Raw genomic sequence first — 27,429 nt, 5'->3', positions numbered from 1 at the left:
CAGCTTTCTCACATTTATGTTTGTGTGATGATGAAGAGAAACGAAAGCTAAGCAGACTGTGGTGCATTCAGGTGTTGTAGGAAAAAAACGATCTTCAAAGCACAACCCAGACCTCAGTCATAGACAGGAAGTGTCTGCAGGCCTCAGGACCTTGATGGGTTAAATGTTGAATTTCTTTGGTGACCTCACAGCTGAAAGAAAAACCTGCTGTGTTGCTGTTTGCTTCACTATGATGAATTATCCTGCCATTGTCCTGTCAGAGGTGATACTGAACGCACCATTATTTCTTTCATATTGCTGCAAACTGCTGCACATCCAGTACGCTTTGTGCCAACGTGTCTGAGCCTTAATAACTAAAATGAGGTGAGTGTTTTTGTCTTTATTTCAAGATTCACTCACGATATCCAACACAGAGAGAAAACTCCTCAGACTCAGGAAATAATAATACATAGATATGAGGGTTTGCATGCACACAAATGTGTGGAACTGTATTATTCACAAATGATTTAAATGCAGAAAAATGCATTTAAACGACAAGCAGAGGTGTCAGTGAGAAGTTCCCAGGCTGGAACATCAGTGTGGGTGTGGTAGGCATGCCCAGATATGACCGCTTCTTGCTGCAGCTTGCTCGGCTCGTAAATCATCAGGACGTTTTGATGTTCCAACTGTCAGAATCCTCAAAACACTTTTTTTGAGATTTAAAAAACTCAGGAACCAGTTTTATTTGCTGTCTGTCGTTGTACTGCTCAGCCAAGACATAACACTACAGCTCAATACTAACCACATGCACCAGTAATTACTTCCTCCAAACCATCAGTGTGTCTTGTGACTGCAGGCAGGAAAAGGACCCAAGTGCAAACTCACAGAAATGGAACTTACCCCTGTGATTCCCTTTGTGTCACATTTGATACAGGAGCTTCTGAAACCTCCGTCTCTCTCAATTTAGAAAACAGTTTTAGAATATTGTCAGGAAGTAGGTTGTTTATTGCTTTATACATAATTTGTGCCGTGAAAAAATGAACCAGATCTGTGAATTTTAGTGTTTTTGATTTTAAGAACAGTGGATTTGTATGATCTCTGTAACTGGTGTTATGGATTATCCTCATGGCCCTTTTTTGTAATATAAAGATTGATGATAGCGAACATTTGTTGCCCCAAACCTCTGCACAGCAATGCAAATACGGTGCGATCGGTGAACAGTAGAGACTGTGGAGTGATCTGTGGCCCAGAGTGGTTTTTACTTTACTCAAAATTTAAATACTGCTTGAAATGCTGTTCTTTAAATTATTTATATGAGACTTAATTTATCATCTATTATCACACCAAGAAACTTTTGTTCAAGAACTCTTTCAGTTTCCACACCATCTACATGAATCTGCACTTGTGTGTTTCCCAAATAAGACGATTTTAGTTTTACTTAGATTTGTTTGTTTGTTACTCGTGTCCAGCAGCTCCTTTAGATTCCCCCCAAAACAAAAAATATTTGTGTCGTCTGCAAATAATACTAATTTTAATATATCAGATACCTTACAAATATAATTTATATAAACAGTAAATCATTTAATACCCAGTACAGAGCCTTGTGGAACACCACATGCAAAATCCAAGCATGAGGAGAAATATTCACCCAGCTTCTGTTTCCTGTCACTAATTTGTCACCCAGTGCATTACAACCCGCCTGACCCCGTACCGTTCCAGGTTATTAATTAATATGTGATGATTGATGTGGGGAATGAGGACCCAAATGCAGGACTCTTGCAATGAAGCAGTGTCTTTATTTACAGTGTAAATAAAGTTAAACCGCAACAATAAATCCCCGTGCGCTGTCTGACTCCTGTGCAGTGTTTTCTCCCAGTGTCTGTGCTCCAAAACTCTGCTTCCCAGTATTGTCCCAGGTTCTTTTATTCTTCAGGCCGGACAGAGAAGACGCAGAGTGAGAGTGGCCAGAGTATTTATAATCATTTTATTCAATCATTACCTTCCAGAAGGGAGATGTGCACGGTGCTAAGCATCTGCAGATCTGAAGCATTACAGGCCAGATGTGTATAATATAGTCTGCTCCCTCCTCCCCTACCAAACCGTCACTTTATCAATTTTAATTCAACATGTCCGCTACGTAGCTGCAAAAACATCTGCACAACTACACTCGTGTCTAGTTTTTACAACCCAAAGGTCATTTCCTGTTGTTCTCTTTTAGCAGGACAAACGTGGGCGATGGTCTCTGCAACTCTGCACAAAGCTTCCTGTTCTGCACAGTTTTCAGTCTTGCTAAACAATCTAATGACCTTTATAACTCAAAGGTGGCCTTTAATATACTGGTCTGTTATTAAATGCATAAAACAAAATGCACAGCAAATAAGCGCTAGAAAACGTATTTTCCTAACACTAGTGTCCGTGCTCGCTGCCCTCTCGTCTCCACACTCCCGCAGGAAGAACAGAGACAGACGTTAATACTCCCCCCCCCCCATACACACACACACACACACACACACACACACACACACACACACACACACACACACACACATGATTTTTACTGTTGGACTTGTCAGCAGCTTTTGACACGGTTGACCACGACATCCTGTTATCACGGCTAGAATCGCATGCTGGCCTAAAAGGATCTGCCCTTCAGTGGTTTCGCTCCTACTTGACAGAAAGGTTCTTTTATGTCAATATGGGCCCCCACAACTCCAAAATAGCCCCTCTTAAATACGGTGTACCTCAAGGCTCTATTTTGGGTCCCGCCCTCTTCGCACTCTATTTGCTGCCATTGGGCTCCATCTTCTCACGGTACAGCATTTCATTTCATTGCTTTGCGGATGATCTACAGATTTATCTACCTTTAAAATCAGGATCAGATCAACCGCAGCTCTTATTACGCTGCCTTGACGATGTTAAACAGTGGTTATCATTAAATTTTTTACAGCTAAACGAAAACAAAACTGAGGTTGTCATTTTTGGCAATTTCAATCATATCGACAGCACGTTGGGTACCCTCTCCTCGTATTGTAAAACACATGTAAAAAACCTCGGAGTTTACATTGATGGTTCTTTTAAATTGAATAAGCAGGTGAGTGCAGTAGTTCAGTCCTGTTTTTTTCAGCTAAGACAGCTAGCCAGGATAAAGCCATACCTTCCGGCTGACATCTTCGAGCGTATCATCCACCTTTTTCTTACTTGCAGATTGGACTACTGCAATTCATTGTATTATGGCCTAGATCATGCCACCATCCATCGCCTTCAGATGGTTCAAAATGCTGCTGCTCGCCTGCTAACCGGTACCAAACGGAGAGAGCATATAACCCCAATTTTAGCCTCTTTACACTGGCTCCCTGTCCCCTACAGGATCCAATTTAAACTCTTACTTTTTGTTTTTAAGTCACTCAACGCCCGAGCCCCCCCCTACTTGTCAGAGCTCCTCTCTGCCTATGCTCCAGGAAAACCCACGAGATCTAGTTCAAAACTATTGTTGTCCATTCCACGGACTAACCTCAAATCTCGTGGTGATAGATCCTTCTCTGTGGCAGGTCCCAGACTTTGGAATAGTCTCCCCTTTAATATTAGATCTGCTCAAACTCTTGAGCAATTTAAATCTTTACTAAAGACACACTTTTACGCTCTGGCTTTTAACACATCATGACCCAAGCATTTTGGATTTATCTGAATTAGTTAGTATTGTTTCAATTCTTCTATTCTATTGTTTCTATTGTTATTATTGTATTACACTGTAGTTTTTAATTTTATTGTTATTGTTAAGCACTTTGTGCAGCATCGGCTGTTGGAAATGTGCTATATAAATAAATCTGACCTTGACCTTGACACACACACACATTAAGGATTGTACATTAACATAAAACTTGTCGGAACCACACTGAGTCTCACCGGAGAAACACACACATGGAGAGAGAGAGTGCACAGTATGCAAACAGCCATCATAATTCATCATACAATGAGAACAGGACAAATCAACAACTGACAATGACTGATTAATATTAAAACCTGTAACATAATGTTTGCAGTTTAGTCTGTTACTGTTGCTATTTTTACCATTTCTTCTTGGAGCAACTGTAACACATAATTTCGTTAGGGATTAATAAAGTATTCTGATTGTTTCAGGATGAGCTGCCATCATCCAATCACACATCTGCTTACCTGCATCTTTTGTTTCTCCTCCTCTTCTTTTCTCTTTTTTCTAAACTGAGCACCTGATGGCTTTGAACTTTTCTTGTCCATCTTCCATTGGTTTTAATTTTGCACTCCAGTATGAACACCCATCCTGAGGGAAGTGGGGACTGGATGTCACATGGCTAAAACCCCAGAGGTTTGTGGTCTGTTTCAATGTGGAATGTTTTCCCAATTAGGAACTCTGCAAACCTCTCACAGGCCCAAGTTGAAGTGAGGGCCTCTTTCTCAATGTGAGCATATCGCTGCTCTGTTGCGCTGAGAGCTCTTGAAGTGTATGCTACTGGTTTCCACCCTAAATCGGCGTGCCGCTGGAGAAGCACTGCTCCCAAGCCATACGAAGATGAGTCAGCTGATACGCACGTTTCAGCACTTGGATCATACAGAGCAAGCCCTGGGGGTGTTGTCCGAGGCCGAGAGGGCAGTCAGGACCATCAAAAGTCTTCTTAAAAAGTCTGGTGATCCCTATCTCGCCCTTATGGCATACCGGGCCACTCCATTGGCTACAGCCCGACTGAGCTTCTCATGGGTAGGAGGATAAGGACAACTATTCCTGTCATCCCATCACAGCTAAATCCAAGAGGTACGGACACAGACAAGCTCAAAGCTACAAACGTACAGACAAAAACAAAGACAAAACTACAACCGCAGACACAGAGCACATGACATGCTACAGCGCAATCCTGGAGACAAAGTGTGGGTCTCAGACACGGATACTAGAGGGACAGTCGTGTCCATGGCAGGCTCACCGAGGTCCTACATCGTAGAGACAGCAAAGGGCACGCTGAGAAGAAACCGTTACCATCTTACACGGACACCTGGGGCACCGGAGATTTCTGTCGATCCACCAGAGGCTTCACCTGAGAACTCTGTTCCAGCTGCACAGAGTGTGTCGGTTCCAGACACTATCTCACAGGAGGCCAGCCAGCAGACTCCTGAAGCTGGGAGAAAGATCCCACCCAGGTCTAGGAGGCCTCCAGCATATCTAAAAGACTATGTTTGCTCATAGGGCTAGGAAGTGAGTGAGCAATGGGGCAGAATAATCCCCACACTCAGGCAGAGGGCTGGGTAGTCGACCCCATCCCTCATAGAGACAATGAGAAATAAAGCAAATGGTTGCACTGTTTAAACATGTTGTTTGTAGCTGCACCGAATAGTTCAGAAATGTGCACTTATGCTTGGTGTTCAGAGTTGTATACTTTGAGAGTTTATTTTTGGACATTCTGAGAAGTCTGGGTTGAAACCAGACGAGTTCAGTAAACAAGCTGTTACCAGATAAAGCATAAGGCAGTAGTATACTTTAAAGCGTGCGGGTCTAATCTGTTGTCTTGGTTATATCCCAGCATCACATCCTGTTTAGTAGGGGGGATGTAGCATCAGGTAAATGCTAAGCGGTAGGAACGTTTCTGCTGGGTTGTTGTGGGGGGCACTCATAATAAAGGACACTCATTGGAGTAATGGCGCGTCTCGTGTCTGTGAGTTATGCCTCCAGTCAAATAACATCCATAACCTCAAATAACGGAACAATTAGGACACAAGGATCTTTGAGTTTGGACTGATCAGCATGTTCTGTTTTTCAAACATGCTGAAGAGGTTCAAAAACTAACAGTGAGATTAACACAATCTCATCATGTTGCTTCCATGTGCTGCACACTTGTTTTCCGTCAGTTTTCTTAGTGTCACAAAATAAAACCATAAATACTCCTAAGAAACTATTAAATTGTTCATGTTTGTGAACACTTGCTACTATATTGAGAATGTGTTTTGTCTTACGCAGTGATCCAGGTAACGATCTACACCGCAGGCTGCAGAAGCTGCAGAGTCGTTTCACCTGGGATCTGAAGAAGGAAGACTTGGAGTTGGACGACCTTAGCAAGCAGCTGCAGCATGATATAGACCTGCAACTGGGGCAGCGGGGCGCCCTGGCCCACTCCTACAGGTTCCTGTCTTATGTGAGGTAAGCAGTGCAGAACATTGAACAGGAACCCTCAGCTAAAAGCCTTTGTTTGTGGGACATTCAAAGATAAAATCATCATAATTGGGCACAAAATAGCAACAAAGATGGAAAACAACAAGATTCAACAGTGCAAGCAGGCGTTGCTTCTGTGAAGCTGGCTTTTTACATGCACATTATTGCCAAAAATATTCACTCACCCATCCAATCACTGAATTCAGATGTTCGATTCACTTTCATGTCCACAGGTGTTGTCATGGTCCTGGGTCTTTTGACCCAGCGTTTTAAGTTTGAGTTTATTTTGTTCATTAGGTTATCTAAGTTCATTTGGTTATTAGACTCCTTGTGTTTTCTTCCCCTGTATTTAAGCTTCCCCTCACCCTTCGTGTTTCATGCTGCGTGTCTTATGTTATCAAGTTTGTATTATTATGCCTAAGTGTTTCTAGTTATTATTTTCCCCTCGTGTTTCCAACCATGTTAAATCTCCCCTGCTCTTCATGCGTTTCATGTCTGTGTCTTACGTTGTCAAGTTCGGGTTGTCATGTCTATGTCTCATTATGTTTCCTGTTTTATTGTGAAGAGGTCTGGTGTTCTGTGTTCATCATGTTCAGTTTTACTCTCCCACTGTGACGTCATTATGTTCATGTGTGCCAGCTGTTTCCTCATGTGTCTCCACTTCCCCTAATCACCTCCTGTGTATTTAAGTCCTCTGTTTTCAGTGTGTGATTGTCAGGTCATCTGTTGTCCACGCCATGTTTCCTATGCCATGCTTCCAAGTTTCTTGTCTAGGTTTTTCTTATTGCTTGTTTAGATTTCCCAGTTTAGGTTTGTGTTAATTTTGCTTCAGTTTGCCTTGCCCTTTGTTTGTACCTTTTTTTCCAGCCATATTAAACGGCTCGCTTTTTGTTAACATTCAAGTTTTGTTCCCTGTTCCTTGGAGGCTGCATTTTGGGTCCTTTTTCAATTCATACAGTCTGCCCTCGCCAGACTGTGACAGGTGTAGAAAATCAGCACCTAGGTCGCTCCCAGGAGCTCAGTGAATTTCCAGCTTTTAACCGTGATAGGATGTCACCTGTCCAGTCATAAACGTTCCTCTTTATCCGACTGTTAGTGGAATTAGAACAAGGTGGAGGAGATTGGGAGGAAGTGAAGCGGGGTCAGTGAGGATCATAGTGCAGAGTCAATCGCTGCACACCTCCAAACGTCAACATTGCGTACAGAGCTTTAGGAAATATGTTTCCATGGCGAACAGCTGCATGCAAGCCTTACATCACCAAGCATCGATGCGTGAAGCACGCCGAGCTCTAGAGACGTGTTGTCTGGAGCGACCAATCACGCTTCTCCGATGGAGGAGTCTGGGTTTGGTGGTTGCTAGGACAACAGCACAGTGTGACCTCACAAAGGTGCTTCTGAAAGAATGATCAAAAATTCCCATAAACACTCACAAGCCGGTGGAAGTCCTTCCCAGAAACGCTGAAGCTGGTGGGCTGACATCGTATTAAACCCCTTGGATCACGAGTGGGAAGTTCATGTGTGGGTGAAGTCAGGCGAGCAATTACTCTTAATAATATAATGTCTCTGCGCCGCAAAGTTTCATGGCTTTACAGGTACAAAGACGTGTCAAAACCCTGAAGACGCTGGAGCACTGCGAGTTATTCCTGTTTGTTGTCCATCCTCAGGTATCTTCAGGGTAAACCAGAGGAGGCGCTGTCGCTACTCACTGAGTCAGAGGAGAAGACGAGGGAGTGTTACGGACAGGAGAGCGAGCTGCGGCTCATTGTGACGTACGGAGACCTGGCTTGGCTGAAATACCACACCGAAGACTACGTACAGTCCCAGACTTACTGTCAGAGAGTCGAGGATATACTGGCATGTATACACCCTCAGAAACACGACTGGTTTAACCTGTTTCTAAACACGTTTTTAACACCCACCCATAAACGCTGTTATGGATCTAGAGGCGCTGACTATAATAAAAACCTTTACATCTAAAGAACCCCTGCCTGTAGCCTTCATGGCTGTTATAATATCCAGACACTGATATGTTCATAAAGACTGTCACCGAAACACAAACTTCATCTCTCTTACAAACATTGTACGCGCAGCTTGCGCTGCCACTGAACGAAAACACGTTCGAAGGATTTGATTTTGGTTCAAAACTTATCATAGTCAGCTGTGGAGTGGACGATCACTGAACACATGTTCAAAACATCATTTCATCATTTCTGGAGCATCAGGGTATCCATGAACAGCTGCTCCAGATGTTTCTGCTCCAGAAACTGAATGAAAATATTTTTAATGTTAATTTCATTTTTTACATGACATTTTGCATATTAATGATCATAAACTGACCTCGCAGCCCAAAGTTCGTCAACGGTTTCAGTCATTATGTCCTGTTTATAAGGTTGAAGCTTGCTGTCAGCTGAGGCTGAAGAAGTCACCTGATGATGATGAAACATTTCTCCCACTGAAAACGTCCAGATGAACAGAATTAACTTTTCTGGGCTTTAACTTTAATCTCGGTCAAACCGATTTACTCAGAAGCAAAAACAAAGAAGAAAACAAAAGACAACAAAAAAGCTGAAATAAACACAAAGATTTAGAAATCATCAAAATGAAAACAATGTGCTGGGAGTCAGGCGTTCTCACTGGCTCTAGTGAGCCTCAGCCTCCGGTCACCTGACAGTTGGTGCTCCATCAAGCAAAAAGGTGATGTGTTGATAAATGCAGCATGTTTACAAATCGACTGTTTATTCTGTGTCACAGAAACAGTCATATTTCAAACGTTACTCGCTGCTCTTCTCCACTGCCGCTAAGTTTTGGACAAAATGCATTCTGGGATATTTGGCTGAGCCAGGCCCACACAAGTCACAACGTTGCCTGCTCGAGGGAATGGGCGGAGCGGGAATACATCGAGGTGCTTTGAGCGTACTTGACTTTGATGTTTGAACTGGAACAGTACAGCCACTGATGAGGTTTCACAACTCCACGAGAACACATATTGTGAAAGGGCCCTGGCTTTGCATAAACACTGGAAATCAGCCAAGACTGACAACACCTAAACCTCCATGTTAGTTTAATATAAAGAGAAATGTGACAGCTCCATGTTAGACCTGTTACTGGACCACAGAGTGTGCAGGTTACCTGAGGTGTTTCTACAGGATCTAAACCTGCGATCACTCACTTACACGAAGACCCTGTTATAGCGCACACTGCCAAACAAAACAAACAAGTTCAGAAGTGTTGCACGATTCCTTTCTGGACCATGTGTATGGATATCAGACCATCTTTTCAGTTTAGCAACCAAACACTTCAGGATATTTCTGTGACAACTATAACTTTTGAAACATTAACTGCATATAACGAATGAGACAAACTAGACTAGTTTGTGCATTTGTGGCTTCTCGGCTGAAAAGTTGATAAATGTTCAGACACTGTCAAAGAATTAGCTGCAATCAAATCTATTTCTTTTAAATATACTGTGACTCTGCAGGTGAACCATCCGCCTGATCCTTCCACTGACCTCCATCCAGAAGTGTACGGGGAGAAGGGCTGGACCTTTCTTAAGTTCTCCAGTTCTTACTATACCAAAGCTGAAGACTGCTTCTGCAAAGCTTTGAAGCTGCAGCCTGATGACTGGGAGTGGAACAATGGCTATGCTATCGTCCTCTATCGCACAGAACAGGTACAATCTATCAGCCAATCAGCCTTTCGGTTTAGCATATAAGCAGTTATCCTGCTGAAGCAGACAGTCCATACGATTCTCCTGTATTAACCATTGTAGTCATTAACTTTGCAGTCGTGTTGTTGTTGATTCTTTGAGAGGTAATACCCATTAAATAAATTACATCCAGCAAACTTATGGAGCTCTTATCTTCAGAATGTTAATGATTGGTATCCCGAGGAATCACCAGCCACTGAACAGCTTCGTCGAGCCCTGGAAATAAATCCGGATGATGGCGTTTTGATGTCCATGCTGGCTCTGAAGCTGGTCCATGACACGAACAAACACACAGAGGCTAAAGGTTTGGTGAAGAAGGCCCTGGAAGTCGGACAGGACAACACTCAAGTCACCCGCTACGTAGCAAAATATCTCCGCAACCAGGTAAAACATCTGTAGCTTATAGGAAAAACATACTGGTCTTGATGGCGAATCAAGGGACTCGAGATAAAATATTGGTTTTATGCTTCTAACGTCTCGTCTCTCCAACGTTACCGTGACTCGTCCCTGTTCTAGGATCAGGTGGATGAGTCTATCGATCTGCTGAAGAGTATGCTGGAGAAGAAAAGCCAGTCATCTTTCATTCATCACCAGCTTGCTCTGTGTTATGAGAAGAAGAAGAATAAGCTGCTTGGGAAAAGAGTCCGACCAGAGTCAGGTACTGCACTGTACTCTGTTTATACTCTCATCAGCAGGTAGGACCTGGTATAAAGTTCTTCCAGTCGGGTAAGTATTTGGACAGAGATACGATCTTTATTATTGTGCCTCTGCACACCACAGCAGGTCTCAAATAAAGCAATCAACATTTCAATTCAATTCAATTCAATTTTATTTATATAGCGCCAAATCACAACATAAGTCGCCTCAAGGCGCTTCATAGATACAGAGAAAAACCCAACAATCATATGACCCCCTATGAGCAGCACTTTGGCAACAGTGGGAAGGAAAAACTCCCTTTTAACAGGAAGAAACCTCCGGCAGAACCAGGCTCAGGGAGGGGCGGGGCCATCTGCTGTGATTGGTTGGGGTGAGAGAAGGAAGACAGGATAAAGACATGCTGTGGAAGAGAGACAGAGGTTAATAACAGATATGATTCAATGCAGAGAGGTCTGTGAACACATAGTGAGCGAGAAAGGTGACTGGAAAGGAAAAACTCAATGCGTCATGGGAATCCCCGGCAGTCTATGTCTATTGCAACATGTGAATACATTTTCAGGTTTAATCCAGTCTTTAAGTCTGACATCATTAGCTGTTTCTGGGCCCAAACTATGCTTCAGGACACTGCGGCTTCACTAAGTTACGAACGGTCTAAATTCTTTCATCTTTAATAAAATGTGCTGCTGCTTTACCAGGTGTAACAATTAAGTTTAACATCCAGGCATCCATGAAAACAGGATTTATGAAGTTTAACGGAGTTAGAAGTTAGCAGGAAGTTAGCTCGCTAGTGTCCCGAATTCTCTGATGTTGTGCTGAGAACAAACAACCAAGACTCAGAGCAGGTCCAGTCAATCGCTGCTGCGAAGATATCCTCCAAAACCATGTTCAAACCTCGAAAACGGAAAGATGGCGTTAAGTTACAAAGAGAAGGTGGGAACACTCACCGCTGTTGTGTCATAAAAAAGTCTAACGATCAACTTTGACGTTTAAAGCGTTTCAATCGATCAGTTGTTTACATCACTCAGCACAAGCAGAACTGCATCACTGCAGCAGAAGACACATCGTCCACATGCAGAAGCATCTCTGTATAGTGACTGGTATCATGATTTAAACAGGCCAATGTTCAGCATTCAGACTACAGCTGAAGAATAGTCAAACCAGATGTTTCCCGTTATGTCGAGATCAGCTCGTCAAGTACACACCTACACAGCATGTTAACAAACCGTGAAAAAAGCCACACAAAAATGAATGATTGTAAGGGTTTCTATACATTAGTATGTACGAAGGGTATGTTGTGACTTAGCTTAAAAATTACAGCGGTCCCTCGCTATAACACGGTTCACCTTTCACCTCGCTGTTTCGCAGATTTTTTAGTGCAAGTTTGCTGCTTTTTTTTTTTTTTTTTACGTCACATTGTGTCCTGCGTCCTGATCGCTGCAGACGATCTCCTCCGTCTCTCCTGTACAGCACATAATCGCTGCATCGATGCTGGCAGTGTGACTCTGAAGTGCAGCGCTGTATGTCCACGATGTCCACCAAACGTTTTGCACCGTCAAAAATAAAATCGGCTCCTTGATTTCACCTCTCGCTGGTTATTTTTAGAACATAACACCCGCGATAAACGAGGGACAGCTGAGAAATATAACATCTGAATCCATTTTCTCTTTTGCTCTGAGGCGCGGGGGGAAAATATCGACAAGTCGATGAACATCATTTACAGATATATTGGGTAAATGCCCGAGACATCTATAGAAATGTAAATCGCCGCTTGATTCATTCATTTGCTTGTTTTGGACCGTAAACCAGGCGCGAATAGGACACCGGAAACAAAGCTCCCCACAGGAGTTTCCGCACCAGAAGTAGCATATGCTAACGTGCACACAGTCTATTATGGTTAGTAACAGTTAAATGCAACTCCTTTTTTGGTAATCTTCTATAACACTTAGAAAGGTGTCTCAATTGCCTTTCACCTCAGCTGCTTCCTGTTGTTCTCGTTAGTGGGCCCATGATCGTATATAGCACATCCTGAGTACATCCTGTTATAACCGTCGCTGTGCAGGCACATATGCAGTTACAAGCGAAACACTTCTAAGGCTCTATGCTGTGTATGTTCATTAGCTTCTGGATTAATATGTCACTAATTAAAGCACTACCACCTAATATATTTCCCACACTAGTTTCCACCTAAACATGATATAGCATGTTCTGACTGAGAGATTTCTGACAAATTCAAACGTACAGCTCTATCACTTCCAACATGGTATAATAGCTGCTATATAATGATGTGCTACGTGATCGCTAGCGACACAGCTATGTTAGCATAAACAGTGAAGCTGGAGGATGAACGCCAACTTTTTTCCACTCGATAAAAGTTAACGTGAGGGTTCCCGATGGTTAGAGACAAATACAGTCGCATGGCAGGATGCTGTAAACGGACCAAACTTCAGTCAGGAGAACAACTGAGATAATCCATCCACAATACGAGGTTAGTCATTCATATACTGCTGCTGGGCTGGAGTTACATCGTAAGGGTTTAAAATGAACAGCGGTAATAAAAACAGAGAGAGGCCAACAGCGATCACTGACTGATTTTAGGGGCTTGTTCGGATTAAATAGAACAAGATACAAAACATTAAAACATGTTAAAAACACAACAGCCTTAAACACAGAGGAGTTTGGACCGGAGCAGTGTTCATACGTCATCACTCAAAGACTGGACACAAGGGCGTGTTTAATATTTCAGTCAGTAACAGCTGTTTTTATCCAATAGAGGTGCAGCATTGGACACGTCTTTGTATTCAGCATCTGGAGGAATCAGTGAGGCTCAAGAAGGGTTTCAATGCTGCAAAAGCTCTGCTGGCTCTGCAGTACGCACAGAACTTTGAAAGAAGGAGGTATGTTTACCTGTCAGTTTGTTTCCAATGAAATATTCTCAGTGTTGGTTTTATGTCTATTTAAAAAAGCTGGTAGTAATGACACAGGTAGAAGAATGGTTGGACTAAACCTGACCAACGTGATCACTTATGGAATAAAACAGTGTTGAATCATATTACCAAAGCTGGAAACACATGTGTGAAGGAAACTTTGACCCCTGTGGTCACACCAACATTATGTCAGATTGGACAGTTTTACTCGACTGTATTGATGTTTCTACAGACAGTCATCAGATGGACTGTTGATTCCAAAAACATTTGATGCATTGATTCTTTTTGTGTCTAAGCTTTGTGTTTGTTGCTTCAGAGCTCAGCAGATGTTTGATGATGTGCTGCAGACATTAGAGGATGAACCTCCAGGCATCCGTCAGTACATCTGCCGGTATTATGCAGAGTTCTGCTACTATCACACCCCTCAGAAAGACCTCGGAATCACCTATTACAAAAAGGTATGGATCGTCCAAAACTGCATTCAGACTGCAGGTGTGCATGCCAGGTGCATACGCCAGGTGCAACCAGTATTAGCGAACGGGCCTCTGAGACAGACGGACATTTGGAAAGTCGAGCTGTGGACAGTTAACCGTCTGCTAACGTGTCCTGTGCTGCATCCAACAGGCTCTGGAGTTATGCATCAACACATCACATTGGAAGCACTGTGTGAAGGTTGGCCAGCTTCTCACTCTGCTTTATGCAAAACTAATGCAAACTCAACCTCATCTTAGTAAACAGGAAGTAACCTTCAGGTATTCTTTTGCAGAAACTGACGACGATAGCTGAGGGACGCCTCGAAAAGAATCGCAGCGACGCCGCGTCCTATGGCATCCTGGGAGCAGTGGCCAGAGCTGAGGGCAATCGGAGCAGGGCTGTGAGAAATTATGAGCGCGCTCTGGAATTAGACGCCAACAACGACGAGTATCTGTCAGCCTTGTGCGAGCTGCGCCTGGATCTGACCGCACACAGGGAAGAGAAAGACCGCCCGGAGGAGAAGCTTCCAGAGGTCGTGTGAAAAAGTTTGTACCAGGAAGGCCACCGTTTGAACGAGGTTCCAGAACCACAGCTCAGAAATGCTCGGCTACGTCACATCACACCTGGGAACCGCTACATCGATCACTACGGCCGACTCCTTCTGTTTGTCTACCACCACTATGTCCGGTTGGTTAGCCACCACCTGTTTGTCCGTCTGTATCTGCAAGTCCCACAGGATCTTAGCTCGGTCATTCTCCACCACCTCCCATGTTGACCTCGGGGCTTCCAGATGTTTCTGTATACTATGCTGGCCACTTGGCTATGGCGTTCCATGTATGCCCTGCATGCTAGCATCTTGTCTCTGGGTCATCTTTACACAGCCTGCACCTGGGGTCTTACCTGGTGTGGCAGACCCCAGCCTCTAAAAAATAAAAGCAGCTTAAATGTTAAAGAAGAGTTTTTCTGGTCTTTATTTTTAATATCTGACATTTAAACAGCACAGTCATGGCACTCAAACTGGGCACTCCGCATCGACTCACCGGGTTGCCCAACATCACAACTCTTCACATCAACATGATGAAAACAGTCCAACTCCACCCTGAAGACACTTTGGGCTTTTATTTTGAAGGTCTGCCTATCAGGTTGCAGCTGTACTTCCTCTCCTGATGGCCATAAAATGTTGTTTTATTTTATGTGTGTGTGTGTCAGTGCTGGGTGGTTTTGTGTGTGTGCGCTGCAGTAAAGTCCAGCTGTGTGTCCTCGGCGGCGGTCAGGGCGCACTCGAGTCTTCTCTGCAACTCGGCGTCAAGCAGCATCGCTCCGACCACAAAATGATCCTGACACAAAGCAAAGCGATAGTCGGTCATCATGACTCACTAAACTTTAAAATATTTTAGTTTGACTTTCAAACCTTCTTCTTGAGGCTTGGTGATGCTACAGGGGGGTTAAAGGTCATATCTTTGATGCTGTAGTCGTCAAACAGCTCCACAGATGACCTGCAGGGGGCAACGTTCACACTTCAGAAAAACGAAACTTTTAAAGGAGCAGTACACCGTTTTCACTGATCCTCACACAGGCCGAGCTTTCTGATTAAACACAGGTGATGTGTGTGTACCTGCGACTCAGCTCCGCACTGAGCGCCGCCGAGCCTTCAGAGGGAGCGCCCTGACTCAGGTGGACTGCAAACCGCCGCACGACCGGGTGGTAATGTCTCTGAAAGAGCACAAACACCGCGCAGCTACATTCAGAAACACGTGGGGCCATGTGTGCACCTGCATACCTGTGTGTGTGTGTGTCTGCAGTGTGTGTGTACCTGCAGTGTGTGTAGCTCCCACAGTGCTGTGTTCTGAGCGTTGCAGTGTTCAGGTTCGTCGAGCTCCGGCAGGTAGAACCCACTGCCCTGAATCTCGTTGTCCAGCAGGAAGTCACACTTTGGGAAGGACTGAGAAAGACACACACACACACACACACACACACACACACACACACACACACACACACACACGTTAAACTTCTACCTGTACAACTACTTGAATTACTGAGCAGCTGTTAGGTAACCACACCTCTTTTCAAGTGACTGAATCAGACTTTTATATAGCAACAAATCACGACAGTCACGTCGAGGTGCTTCATGCTGTAATGTAAAGAGCGTAGGAGCGTCCACTAACACAGAGAAAACCCCTGAAATCACGATCGATGAGTAAGCACTCTGCCGACAGTGGGACCGGGCGGGGAGGAGTTCTGCTCAGGGAGGTGTTGGCGGTTGGGGACGAGGGGACGAAGACAGGATGTCAACACACACGTTCAGACTCACATGCATCGTGGCTCGGTTGGCGGCAAGAATTCCCACGCTGGCGTTGGGCATTACGTGCAGACTGATCGTGCTCAGCCTTTTGACAAACGCCATCGCCCTCTGTAGGGTCACCTGCTTCCTGCGGCGGGTCAGCATTGCGTCCAGACACCGCAGTACAATGATGGCGTCATCGTTGGGCGCCCCTGAGGGATTCAAAGCGTGGCTGTTAAAACAATCATGTGACGTGTGACGTCATACTGCCGGTTCAAAGTGAGGCTAACTGACCTGCGTGGAGCCTGGGCAGCAGTTTATATAACTGAGAGTAAAAGTTGAGCGGGTCGATGTTCAGGACGTCACCTGATACACAAACAAACTTTATTGATCCAGGAAACTCAACAGGAAGTGACATCATGTGCAGGAAACACACCTGACTTTTCAAAGAGTTTTTAAAAATAATTTATTGGTCTATCTCAGTGAGAATAAACTGTAGCCAGTGCTATTGCTGAGCAGTGCTGCACATGTGCCTCTGTGAGCCTAACACGAACACATACGTTTGTCTATGTCACTGGGAGGGGACCCTTACATATTCCCAGGACTACAATCCAAGTCTGAACCTTTAAAACAACTCGTTATTGCAGCTTATTTAAATAAACATCCACAAATGTCTCGACATTGATACACAAAGAAGGTCCTGACTTCTTGTGATCATATAACAAAAATATTTAAAATGGCCTCAAAGGTCTTCATCAGACTAAGGTCTTCACAAGTCAGATATACGAGCACACACACAGAGTCTGACCTTGTCCTGACAGGATGGTGAAGACGGTCTGGATGCAGTGCAGCGTCTCCTTATTGGACAAATCCTGCAGGTATAAATAAAGAAACAAAAATAAATAAAGAACTATTTGTGACACCAAACTAGCAGGTGACTCTGCAGGGGGCGGGGTCAAATATGAACACTCACTCCTGCATGGATGAGGTCCTGCAGCACGTTGAGCAGGTCATCAAAGAACTCCAGGTTGATGAGGTGAGCAAAACTGACAGGAAATGACATCATATTCAGCACTATAGTAGTACTAAAGATTGTGTGTGTGTGTGTGTGTGTGTGTGTGTGTGTGTGTGTGTGTGTGCGCACTTGGCGAGCCCCTCCAGAACTGCAGGGAGAAGAACTGATTTCTGAGCCTTCTTCAAAATCCTGAAGTAAATGAGGAAGACGATGTTCAGCGTCTCTGTGTGCTGGAGAGGAAGAGCAGAGGGGTGAGGAGGAGGAGGAGGAGGAGGAGGAGTGTCCTTCCTCTCACCGTACACGCTCGTGACCTTTCAACTCACCAGCTTGATCTTCTTGTCTTTGCTCTCTGAGGCTTCGGCTTCCAGCAGCTCCTTCTCCAGCTTCTCCTCAGCCTTCTTCCACTACACACACACACACGCACACACACACACACGCACACACACACACACAGGTTGGTGTCTCTCACTGCCCCCTGCTGGACGGACTGAGAAATCCCTGAGCATCAGCTCATCACAGAGGAAGTTGTTAATGCTTCTTATATTAATGCTCATAGACTTCAGTGAATTCGCACGAGCATGTAGAAACATTTTATTCTGACTCACATGTTCTTCTCGTGTTTTTGTTACTTTGCTAATATTTCCTCAGGTTATTGTAAGAATTGTTTTTTATATTTTGCCCCAGTAACATTAACTTTTCATTGACACATTCTCTTATTCTCACATTATTATGTTTGGAGTTTATTTTAAATTAAAAATATCTTTTACACGTTTCGCCCATATTTGGATCCTTTGTTTACCTTGTGATCGTGAGCAGATCATCTCTTTGTGCTGATGTTTCTGGCACAAACGTTTGAATGAACACGTGTTCCTGTTTCTAAAGCCTGAGTTTCTCTCACTGTTCGTCTGCTGCTGCAGCTCCAGCCCTTAAAATGAACGAGGCCTCGTTAACGGGGCTGTCGGGGGCGGAGCCGACCGCTGAAACAACCAATAAGGACTCGGTGCGAGGGTTTACCTTCCTCTGCATCCTCGACAGGTTCTTCTTCCTCTCCTTGTTGGTCATGAACTTCTTCTTTGGTGCCGCAGCCTCGATGTCCTTCTTCATCTCCACCTCTTTAATCCTCAGACTCAGCAGCGTCCGCAGCAGCTGGAGGGGGCGGAGTTAACAGCGTCTGATTAATAATTTATCAACAGTCTTCTCGGAGTGGGCGTGGCCTGGATACGTTTCGTTCGTTACCTCGGGTCGGACGTTGTAGTTCAGGCTCTTCACGAGGCCGGAGATAACTCGCACCGTGGCCAGCGAGGCCCCGCCCGCTCTGTCCTGCTGGAAGAGCTTCCTGAACGCGTCACAGCACACGCCGGACACCTGAAACACAAAGAGCACGTGAAGGCGTCGCACAATGCTGGGCTGCGCTGCGGCGCCCATGAGACTCACCTTCTTGGTGGAGTCGTTCATCAGCGGCGCCAGGACGACCACAATGTTGTTGTGGAAGTTGAAGTGAGGCAGAGCGACGAGCAGCTCGCACAGGCAGCGGACGGCGACCTCGGCCAGCCCGCCGTACGCCTGCAGCGCCACCGCCTGACTGCGCTTCTTCTTCTTCTGCTTCCAGTCTGTGGGCGGAGATGAGCGGTCAGGGCGCCGTGAGGTGTGCGGGTGTCAGTGTGTGGCTGTTGCTATGGTGACGGAGGCGTACCTTTGACAGTCTGCTCCAGGTCCTCCAGGTAGAACTTGTACTGACTCACCAAACCCTCCTCGAACTCTCGGAGCACCTGCGTCTCCTTCTTCACCTGGAAGACGGCGAGCGGCAGAAGCAGCAGGTTAAAACGTGGCGACTGTGGCGACCTGCCGCCAGGCGCTTCCTCTACAAACAAACTCACAAACGCACCTTAGCGGTCTTCTCCGCCGAGGTCAGAGGTCGGATCCTGTAGGTGGGGGCGATGTCTTTGAAGACCTCCATCAAAGAAACCATCACCAGCTTTCTGACCGTCACCGCCACGCTGGGGTCGGCCTCCATCAGCATCCCCCGCAGCTCCTTCACGCGCTTTATCTGTCACACACGACGTCACGTTAAACACACACATACACGCCACGAGCCTGATCCCAGAGCGGCGCCCGGCCTTACGCTGCCGATGGGGTCCGACACGATGGCCGACGCCAGGCCGGCGATGGTCAGCTTCCTCTCGTTAAGCTTCTGATTCCTGAGCCGCTCTCTCTGCGCCGGCGTCATCTCCTGGCAGCTCGGTGGCTCCGCCTCTGCAAGGAGGACACGTGACAGATGAGAGGACGCCTCAGCCTCGTCACGGAGGCGTTTACCCCGCCGTGCCTGCGGAGTTTAATTCTTATTCCAAAAGTTCTGATCGCTTTTCATACCTGTGTCGACGTCATCAGGCTCCTCCTCCTGCTCCTCCTCCCCCTGCTCCTCCTCCTCCGGCTGCTTCTCCACCACTGAAAGAACAGAGGGAGACGTTTCGACACAGCCGCACAGAACCAATCAGATTGATCAGGGATCAACGCAGCACGCCGTACCCCTCTCGACGCTCTGTGGGATCACGCCCGTCTTGTCTTTGATCGGCAGCAGGTGGATCACTTCCTTTTCCTCCGTCCTCGCCATCTTCCTGGGAACCTTCTCGTAGCTGCGAGCTACGTCCGATTTCCGCTTCTTCCCGCCATGCACCGGCCCGCTGGGACGCCCCGCCGCACCACACAAACGCACCTCAGTCACTGTGCATCACACCTGCTTCTGTATCTAAATATGGTTTGTGTGTGTGTGTTGGAGTTACCATGACGACAGGTCCCTGGTGATGAAGGACGCCTGGCGAGCCATGGCGGTCATCTGCTGCAGGTCTTCCTGCTCCATCATGTCTGTGGGTAGGCTCTCCAGAAACTCCTCCTCCTCCTCCTCCTCTGTACGAGCAGGAGCAGGGTCAGACAGTTCTGGTCTCTGATTGGTTTACAGCAGACGTTAGTAATCACGTGATCGTTTGCCGCTCACCTGGTCTCTTCCTGTACGACTCCAGGGGGCGGGGCGTTTCGCCGACGGCGCCCTTCACCGCCTGCCTCAGCCTTTTCTGCTCCTTGCGCTGCTTCTTGGCGACGTTCTGCTGCTTCAGCTGGCGGTTCTTCAGCTTGTTCTCCAGCTTCACGCCACTCGTCTTCAGCAGGCGGCGAAACGTCGGCCGCCGCTTCTTCGAGCGAGGCTGCGGAGCGTCAGAGGAAAGAAGGAGAGGTGTTCAGCAATGATGTCACGGTCCATGGAGGCTCTGGCTTGGATCCTGTGAACACCTGACGCTGTGTGACCGACTCTAAACCGACCAATCAGAGACAAACTCAGCGTCGAGCTGCTGATTTACTGGACTCACTGTGGGCGTGGCGCTCAGACGCTCTGCCGCCTCAATACTACCTCGCACTACACAGCACTACCTCGCACTACACAGTACTACCTCCCACTACACAATACTACCTAACACTACACAGTACTACCTCGCGCTACACAGCACTACCTCGCGCTACACAGTACTACCTCCCACTACACAATACTACCTAACACTACACAATACTACCTCGCACTACACAATACTACCTCGCACTACACAATACTACCTCGCACTACACAGTACTACCTCCCACTACACAGTACTACCTCGCACTACACAGTACTACCTCCCACTACACAATACTACCTCACACTACACAGTACTACCTCCCACTACACAATACTACCTCGCACTACACAGTACTACCTCCCACTACACAGTACTACCTCCCACTACACAGTACTACCTCGCACTACACAGTACTACCTCCCACTACACAATACTACCTCACACTACACAGTACTACCTCCCACTACACAATACTACCTCGCACTACACAGTACTACCTCGCACTACACAGCACTACCTCGCACTACACAGTACTACCTCCCACTACACAATACTACCTAACACTACACAGTACTACCTCGCGCTACACAGCACTACCTCGCGCTACACAGTACTACCTCCCGCTACACAATACTACCTAACACTACACAATACTACCTCGCACTACACAGTACTACCTCGCACTACACAATACTACCTCGCACTACACAATACTACCTCGCACTACACAGTACTACCTCGCACTACACAGTACTACCTCCCACTACACAGTACTACCTCGCACTACACAGTACTACCTCCCACTACACAATACTACCTCACACTACACAGTACTACCTCCCACTACACAATACTACCTCGCACTACACAGTACTACCTCCCACTACACAGTACTACCTCCCACTACACAATACTACCTCGCACTACACAGTACTACCTCCCACTACACAATACTACCTCGCACTACACAGTACTACCTCGCACTACACAATACTACCTCGCACTACACAATACTACCTCCCACTACACAATACTACCTCGCACTACACAGTACTACCTCCCACTACACAGTACTACCTCGCACTACACAATACTACCTCCCACTACACAATACTACCTCCCACTACACAATACTACCTCGCACTACACAGTACTACCTCCCACTACACAGTACTACCTCCCACTACACAATACTACCTCGCACTACACAGTACTACCTCCCACTACACAGTACTACCTCGCACTACACAATACTACCTCGCACTACACAATACTACCTCGCACTACACAATACTACCTCGCACTACACAGTACTACCTCCCACTACACAATACTACCTCCCACTACACAGTACTACCTCCCACTACACAATACTACCTCGCACTACACAGTACTACCTCCCACTACACAGTACTACCTCGCACTACACAATACTACCTCGCACTACACAATACTACCTCCCACTACACAGTACTACCTCGCACTACACAGTACTACCTCACACTACACAGTACTACCTCGCACTACACAGTACTACCTCCCACTACACAATACTACCTCGCACTACACAATACTACCTCGCACTACACAATACTACCTCCCACTACACAGTACTACCTCCCACTACACAGTACTACCTCCCACTACACAGTACTACCTCGCACTACACAGTACTACCTCCCACTACACAGTACTACCTCGCACTACACAGTACTACCTCCCACTACACAATTCTACCTCACACTACACAATACTACCTCACACAACACAGTACTACCTCCCACTACACAATACTACCTAACACTACACAGTACTACCTAACACTACACAGTACTACCTCCCACTACACAGTACTACCTCCCACTACACAGTACTACCTCCCACTACACAATACTACCTCGCACTACACAGTACTACCTCCCACTACACAATACTACCTCGCACTACACAGTACTACCTCGCACTACACAATACTACCTCGCACTACACAATACTACCTCCCACTACACAATACTACCTCGCACTACACAGTACTACCTCCCACTACACAGTACTACCTCGCACTACACAATACTACCTCCCACTACACAATACTACCTCGCACTACACAGTACTACCTCCCACTACACAGTACTACCTCCCACTACACAATACTACCTCGCACTACACAGTACTACCTCCCACTACACAGTACTACCTCGCACTACACAATACTACCTCGCACTACACAATACTACCTCGCACTACACAGTACTACCTCGCACTACACAATACTACCTCCCACTACACAGTACTACCTCGCACTACACAGTAATACCTCGCACTACACAATACTACCTCCCACTACACAATACTACCTCGCACTACACAATACTACCTCGCACTACACAATACTACCTCGCACTACACAATACTACCTCCCACTACACAATACTACCTCGCACTACACAGTACTACCTCCCACTACACAGTACTACCTCGCACTACACAATACTACCTCCCACTACACAATACTACCTCGCACTACACAGTACTACCTCCCACTACACAGTACTACCTCCCACTACACAATACTACCTCGCACTACACAGTACTACCTCCCACTACACAGTACTACCTCGCACTACACAATACTACCTCGCACTACACAATACTACCTCCCACTACACAGTACTACCTCGCACTACACAGTACTACCTCACACTACACAGTACTACCTCCCACTACACAGTACTACCTCCCACTACACAGTACTACCTCACACTACACAGTACTACCTCCCACTACACAATACTACCTCCCACTACACAATACTACCTCGCACTACACAGTACTACCTCCCACTACACAATACTACCTCCCACTACACAGTACTACCTCGCACTACACAGTACTACCTCGCACTACACAGTACTACCTCCCACTACACAGTACTACCTCCCACTACACAATACTACCTCGCACTACACAATACTACCTCGCACTACACAGTACTACCTCGCACTACACAATACTACCTCGCACTACACAATACTACCTCGCACTACACAATACTACCTCACACTACACAATACTACCTCGCACTACACAATACTACCTCGCACTACACAATACTACCTCACACTACACAGTACTACCTCGCACTAGGGCTGCCACGATTAGTCGACTAGTCACGACTGATTTAATAGTCGACGCGTCGTTTGAAGCTTTGTAAGATCCCAAAAGACGCAGGAATAAGTAGCAGGATTTAAGAGTGTAATAACGGACTGAAACAGGAGATGGCAGCACTGCATGTACAAGGATGCCAGCTGGCGTTAAACAACGAAGAAGAAGAAGCTGTGTCCGGTATGGTAGCTGTGTCCAAATTCAGGAACCGTGCGGCCCAGCTCAGTTTCCAACAATGGCGGCAGCTAGTTAGTTTTAATATTACTCTTATTATTCTTTCTGGGTCACAAAATAAACTTTTAACATATTTTCAGGCGAGAATGTAGCTGTGTAAACCTCAAATATCTGTTTGGTTTATCAAGACACAAATTTTCAAAAGCGCTCCGACGTTTTCGGAGACGTCTGTTACCCACTAGCTCGATAGCTAGCCGGGGGCTAGGTCACTAGAGCCGTGAGAACACCGGACTCCCAGCAAATCGTTTTCAAACCCACCGCCGTCTTTCACTACTCAGGTTAAACATGATATATGAGTCACTTAGATAACTTAAAAATGTTGTTGTTTGGCTTTTTTCAGTATTTTATTTGTTCCTGAGTAAATCGGTTTGGCTGAGATTAAAGTTATAGTTTTTACACAGCTGAATAAACGTCAAGCAGACAGCTGATTATCAGAAGTGTGAGATGCTCCAGAATTTACTCCGGTGTCCTGTTATATTTTAGATAGCAAGGAGTTTATTAAACTTCACCGAAACAATCTGCAAATTTCATTAAAATTTTTAATAAACTATCATCTTGTCTTTATTTTTAGTTAGCACAGACCTGAAACACTTAAAGCTGTAAGCTAATGATAGTTATATAAGAGCAGATGCTGCTGGTGCAATAAGCTGTAGTTTTACGTCCAATGGATGATGATCTGATTAGTCGACTAATCGCAAAAATAATCAGTGACTAGTCGACTATCAAAATAATCGTTTGTGGCAGCCCTACCTCGCACTACACAGTACTACCTCAGTCCCAGGTACTTAAATTTAATAATCAAAATTTTAATCATATACGTAATAATTTAAATATGAATGTTGCAAAAACTTATTTTTACTCAATGATCATCTCTCATATGGACTACTGTTTGACGTCCTGGTCACTTGCTTGTCCAACAACACTTAAAACTATTGAAAACATTTATAAAAGACGTTTAAAACTACTTGACAAAAAACCGACCTCCCACCACTGTCATGTGTTAAAAAACATAAATTACTGAACTTCAATAACTTAGTGAAACTTAAAAGAGTGTGTTTAATATATAAAGTCTTACACTCTCTTGCTCCACCACCACTAAAGCAGTTCATTAGGCATAAAGAAAGCTCAGACAGGACCACTCGAGCTACAATCTGAGGAGACGTGTTTATACCCCACAGACGGACAGCATTTGGGCAGAACGTCCTCTCTGTCCAGGAGGCCATCTGTGGAACAGTCTTCCTCAACCCATTAGAGAATGCTCGACACTCGGTTTGTTTAAGGCAAAGGTTAAAAACTGGTTATGGACAAATCAAGTGTGTGATCATGTGTGAGTTGTATAGTTTTAATGTTTTATTTGGGAACAGAATGGTGTGTATGTGTAAGTTTGGTGATGGAGTTTTTATTATGAATGAATGATGAATTTTTATGAATTATTATGTCTATTTTTTTATGCTTAAGGACAACAGATGGAAGTTAGCCCTTGGCTATAATCTGGCATGTTTACATTCATGTAATTTTTTTTTTACATTTATGTTCATTAACATGCACTGTCCTAAATAAAATAAATAAATACTACACAGTACTACCTCATACTGCCTGGTACTACAGGACACTACATGTGCTACGTAGCTGGGTGGATGATGAGGTGTGTTTCTTTCCTGAGTGGGACACAGAGTGGCTGACTCGGGGCAGACCATCAGACACTGAGTCCTTCCACGTGACCGTTTGTGATGTTGTCAGGCGTAAAGCAGCAGCGGGCTCTGATGGAGGCGCCATCACCGTGTGTGCTCGGACCACACTCCGTTCAATGCGCCGTTATTTTGGGGCTCTGGTATCCCTCTGAACACCCGGGAGCTGTTTTAAAATGAGTCTGACTCTAAAATCGTGGGTTTTCTGTGGACTCGGGCTGTGAGGACACAGACGCTTTGAGCATGTTTGTTCTCTCAGACCAGACTCCGTTCATTAAACGGCGGATTTAAGCCTCTCACTCACCGGGCCCATGGCTGCAGGACGTTCCGGTGTCTCCGATGTGTCAGGCCGGACTACAGTCGTTCCCGCTCGGTCACTTTGGTTCGGAGTGTCGGAGTGTTTTGGTGCCGAGATGCGGGTTACCTCCACACGTTGCTCTCCAAAAACCCGGAAACAGAAAAGTAACCGCCCTTCTGTGACGAGAGGACAGCGCCCCCCCGCGGCCGGAGGACAGGACCAGTTTTTTTCTGCTGGACTGGAGCGCGCCTCAGACGCCTACGGCTCTCCGCGAGGCCTCCACGGGGAGATTTACCGATGTTGCTTCAAACAGACTCAAGAGAAAAAGTGTGTGTGTGTAATCTGATTATTTTCCCTCGGATTCAGACTCCCTGAGGTCCTGCCATGCTTCCTGGACGTGTTCTCTATGCACCTTTCAGGACCTTGAAACGTTCTTGAGGACCTGAGGTGGAGTAGTTCATGTGACACGGAACACGTGATGACTGCGCATTCAGTAGACTAACAGCTGGAGGGTTTTGTCATTGTCCATATTTTAAGGGAGTTTTCTTTACGATGGGAAAATGTTTTGTTTCTTTAAGTTCCCCAAGAAGAATGATAAATGTTTTTTTATGATAAATACTTTTAGCTAAATTTCTTATCCATAAATGTAAGTTTACTAACAAAACACCATATTTCTGTCATTATTTTAAGGATGTGGAAATATACATACAATCAATATCAGACTCCACCAACAAAAACGCTCAAAACAATACATGTATGTGAATTTTTGCGTGTATTCTTATAATTGTTACTTTTTTCTATTTACCCCTGGCTTTGTGTTCATTTTGTTGTTTTGTATACTTCATCTGTTCGTATGTTGTATACTCATTGTTTGTTAAATAAAGTTAAAAAAAACAAACAGCTGGAGGATGACCCTTCACCTGCTCTGCAGGCTGACACCTGAAGTTTACTAAAATACACTTTGTGAATGACCAGAAACGGATCAAAGATCAGACTCCTGCTGTGGGCGTGAAACTGACCTGGGTGCAGTTTCTCTGCCCCCGGGTTCACGTGGCGCTCAGCTGGCCATCACATAAAGGGGCGGGGCCACCAACAGCTGACCAGTCACATTGATTATTGTACCAACAGCTGACTTTATAAAGGAGGGCTAACCTGACATCAGACACACACTTGGTGGATCAGGGAGCTGTGGATGTGTGAAACAGCTGCTGTGCTAATAAAGTTTGAGTGTTTGAAGGCGTGCTGGTGTGAGGGACCAGCCTGATCACCTGCGATTCACAGGACGGCGGCGTTCTGTGCGGCGCTCGCTGACATCACACCCAAACCACCTTCTGTGACCATGCCCCCACCTTTTAAAGTATTACCATTTATTTTTCTCATTAACTTTTTATACTTTATTCTGGATGGGCCTCAGAAATGTGCTGACAGGTGTGCTGCACCTGCTGATGAA

General features: G+C 45.5%; 2 protein-coding genes across 2 annotated transcripts; one reads left to right on the top strand and one right to left on the bottom strand.

Annotated features, from left to right (window-relative positions):
- Window positions 1–52: 52 nt before the first annotated feature.
- LOC146704067 (interferon-induced protein with tetratricopeptide repeats 5-like) lies at window positions 53–14,867 on the top strand. Its single transcript, XM_085467112.1, has 10 exons — window positions 53–363; window positions 5,960–6,139; window positions 7,816–8,005; window positions 9,630–9,821; window positions 10,017–10,241; window positions 10,374–10,515; window positions 13,285–13,408; window positions 13,755–13,896; window positions 14,063–14,110; window positions 14,205–14,867. The coding sequence occupies exons 1-10, from the start codon at window positions 359–361 to the stop codon at window positions 14,451–14,453; spliced, it is 1,497 nt and encodes a 498-aa protein (XP_085323238.1). The 5' UTR covers window positions 53–358; the 3' UTR covers window positions 14,454–14,867.
- On the bottom strand, window positions 14,860–26,356 carry noc3l (NOC3-like DNA replication regulator). The gene is made up of 21 exons (XM_085467111.1): window positions 25,986–26,356; window positions 20,204–20,408; window positions 19,992–20,115; window positions 19,738–19,892; window positions 19,582–19,656; window positions 19,334–19,464; window positions 19,097–19,258; window positions 18,905–18,998; window positions 18,646–18,821; window positions 18,448–18,576; window positions 18,226–18,357; window positions 17,535–17,615; window positions 17,341–17,441; window positions 17,170–17,242; window positions 17,005–17,068; window positions 16,491–16,562; window positions 16,227–16,408; window positions 15,726–15,854; window positions 15,528–15,625; window positions 15,324–15,408; window positions 14,860–15,249 (listed from the first exon to the last, which is right to left on the bottom strand). Exons 1-21 carry the CDS (start codon window positions 25,992–25,994, stop codon window positions 15,118–15,120), a joined length of 2,409 nt encoding a protein of 802 aa, XP_085323237.1. The 5' UTR covers window positions 25,995–26,356; the 3' UTR covers window positions 14,860–15,117.
- Between the last annotated feature and the right edge of the window lie 1,073 nt (window positions 26,357–27,429).

Source organism: Copadichromis virginalis, linkage group LG8 (genome assembly GCF_057382275.1).
Source record: "Copadichromis virginalis isolate Kocher_CV1m ecotype Utaka linkage group LG8, C_Virginalis_male_GT1.1, whole genome shotgun sequence".
Classification (NCBI taxonomy): domain Eukaryota; kingdom Metazoa; phylum Chordata; class Actinopteri; order Cichliformes; family Cichlidae; genus Copadichromis; species Copadichromis virginalis.
Note: the sequence above shows the minus strand (reverse complement) of the source record. Positions and strands in the feature narration are given on the sequence as shown.

Coding starts and splice junctions, on each gene's coding strand:
- noc3l (XM_085467111.1), bottom strand. Junction 17,616..18,225: donor TGTCGAGGATGCAGAGGAAG/GTAAACCCTCGC, acceptor GTGTGTGTGTAG/TGGAAGAAGGCTGAGGAGAA. Junction 15,855..16,226: donor CCAACCGAGCCACGATGCAT/GTGAGTCTGAAC, acceptor TGTCTTTCTCAG/TCCTTCCCAAAGTGTGACTT.
- LOC146704067 (XM_085467112.1), top strand. Junction 13,897..14,062: donor GAATCACCTATTACAAAAAG/GTATGGATCGTC, acceptor TGCATCCAACAG/GCTCTGGAGTTATGCATCAA. Junction 14,111..14,204: donor ATTGGAAGCACTGTGTGAAG/GTTGGCCAGCTT, acceptor ATTCTTTTGCAG/AAACTGACGACGATAGCTGA.